At 38.5% G+C, this 918-nt stretch overlaps 1 protein-coding gene across 1 annotated transcript; it reads left to right on the forward strand.

The window, feature by feature from the left end:
* LOC110568779 (non-histone chromosomal protein HMG-14-like) lies at positions 1-651 on the forward strand. Its single transcript, XM_021673232.2, has 2 exons — positions 1-158; positions 504-651. Exons 1-2 carry the CDS (start codon positions 1-3, stop codon positions 649-651), a joined length of 306 nt encoding a protein of 101 aa, XP_021528907.2.
* Positions 652-918: the final 267 nt, after the last annotated feature.

Here is a 918-nt window from a genome sequence, read left to right on the forward strand (position 1 = left end):
ATGCCCAGGAGGAAGGTCAGCTCGGCCGAAGGGACCGCCAAGGAAGAGCCCAGGAGGAGATCGGCGTGGTTGTCAGCTAAACCTGCTCCTACAAAAGTGGAAGCGAGGGTGAAAGAAGCAGCAGCGAAGGATAAATCTTCAGACAAAAAGGTGAAAGCAAAAGGGAAAAGGGTACCACATCACACCTATTCCAAAAGTGACTACATAATTGGAAGTAAATCACTCCTCAGTAATCGCATAGCATTTCATAGGTTTAAATGAAATATTGGTTGGCTGCTTGTTTGTTATTTTCTTCCCTTATTCCTTCCTGTCTCCATTGTTAAGCACAATTATTGGCATAAAAGAGGTTTTCAATTCCCATTTTTAGACTGCATTCTAGCCTGGGCAATAAATCAATATACCCATTCTCTCTCCCTCTTTCTCTTCCTTTTTCTTCCTCTCTTTCATTTTTATTCTTTCTTTCTCTCTTCCTTTTTTCTTTTCATTTTTTTCTAAAAAAAAAAAAAAGGGAAAAGGGGAGCAAAGGGAAAACAACCCAAAGCGGCTATCCAAAAAACCAAACAACATTTATCTGCAGAAAACAGGGAAACAAAAACTGAGGAGAGTCCAGCCTCTGACGAAGCAAGAAAGAAAGAAGCCAAATCTGATTAATACCGTATACCATGTCTTTTCAGCTGTCACTGTCTCCCTTCTTGAACATCCAGAGGAATATTTTTATCAACTATTTTGTAAATGTAAATTTTTTAGTAACTCTAGAAACATTTTTAAGAAGGAGGGAATCCCACCTCATCTCATTTTTTTAAGTGTAAATGCTTGTTTTTAAGAGGTGAAATCATTTGCTGGTTGTTTATTTTTGGTACAACGAGAAAATACTGTGGGATATTGAATTATGGGATGCTTTGACTGTCTTGGGTGTCC

Source organism: Aotus nancymaae, unplaced genomic scaffold (assembly GCF_030222135.1).
Source record: "Aotus nancymaae isolate 86718 unplaced genomic scaffold, 86718_ANA_hifiasm-v0.15.2.pri h1tg000006l, whole genome shotgun sequence".
Classification (NCBI taxonomy): domain Eukaryota; kingdom Metazoa; phylum Chordata; class Mammalia; order Primates; family Aotidae; genus Aotus; species Aotus nancymaae.

Coding starts and splice junctions, on each gene's coding strand:
- LOC110568779 (XM_021673232.2), top strand. CDS start 1: ATGCCCAGGAGGAAGGTCAGCTCGGCCGAAGGGACCGCCAAGGAAGAG. Junction 159..503: donor TCAGACAAAAAGGTGAAAGC/AAAAGGGAAAAG, acceptor CTAAAAAAAAAA/AAAAGGGAAAAGGGGAGCAA.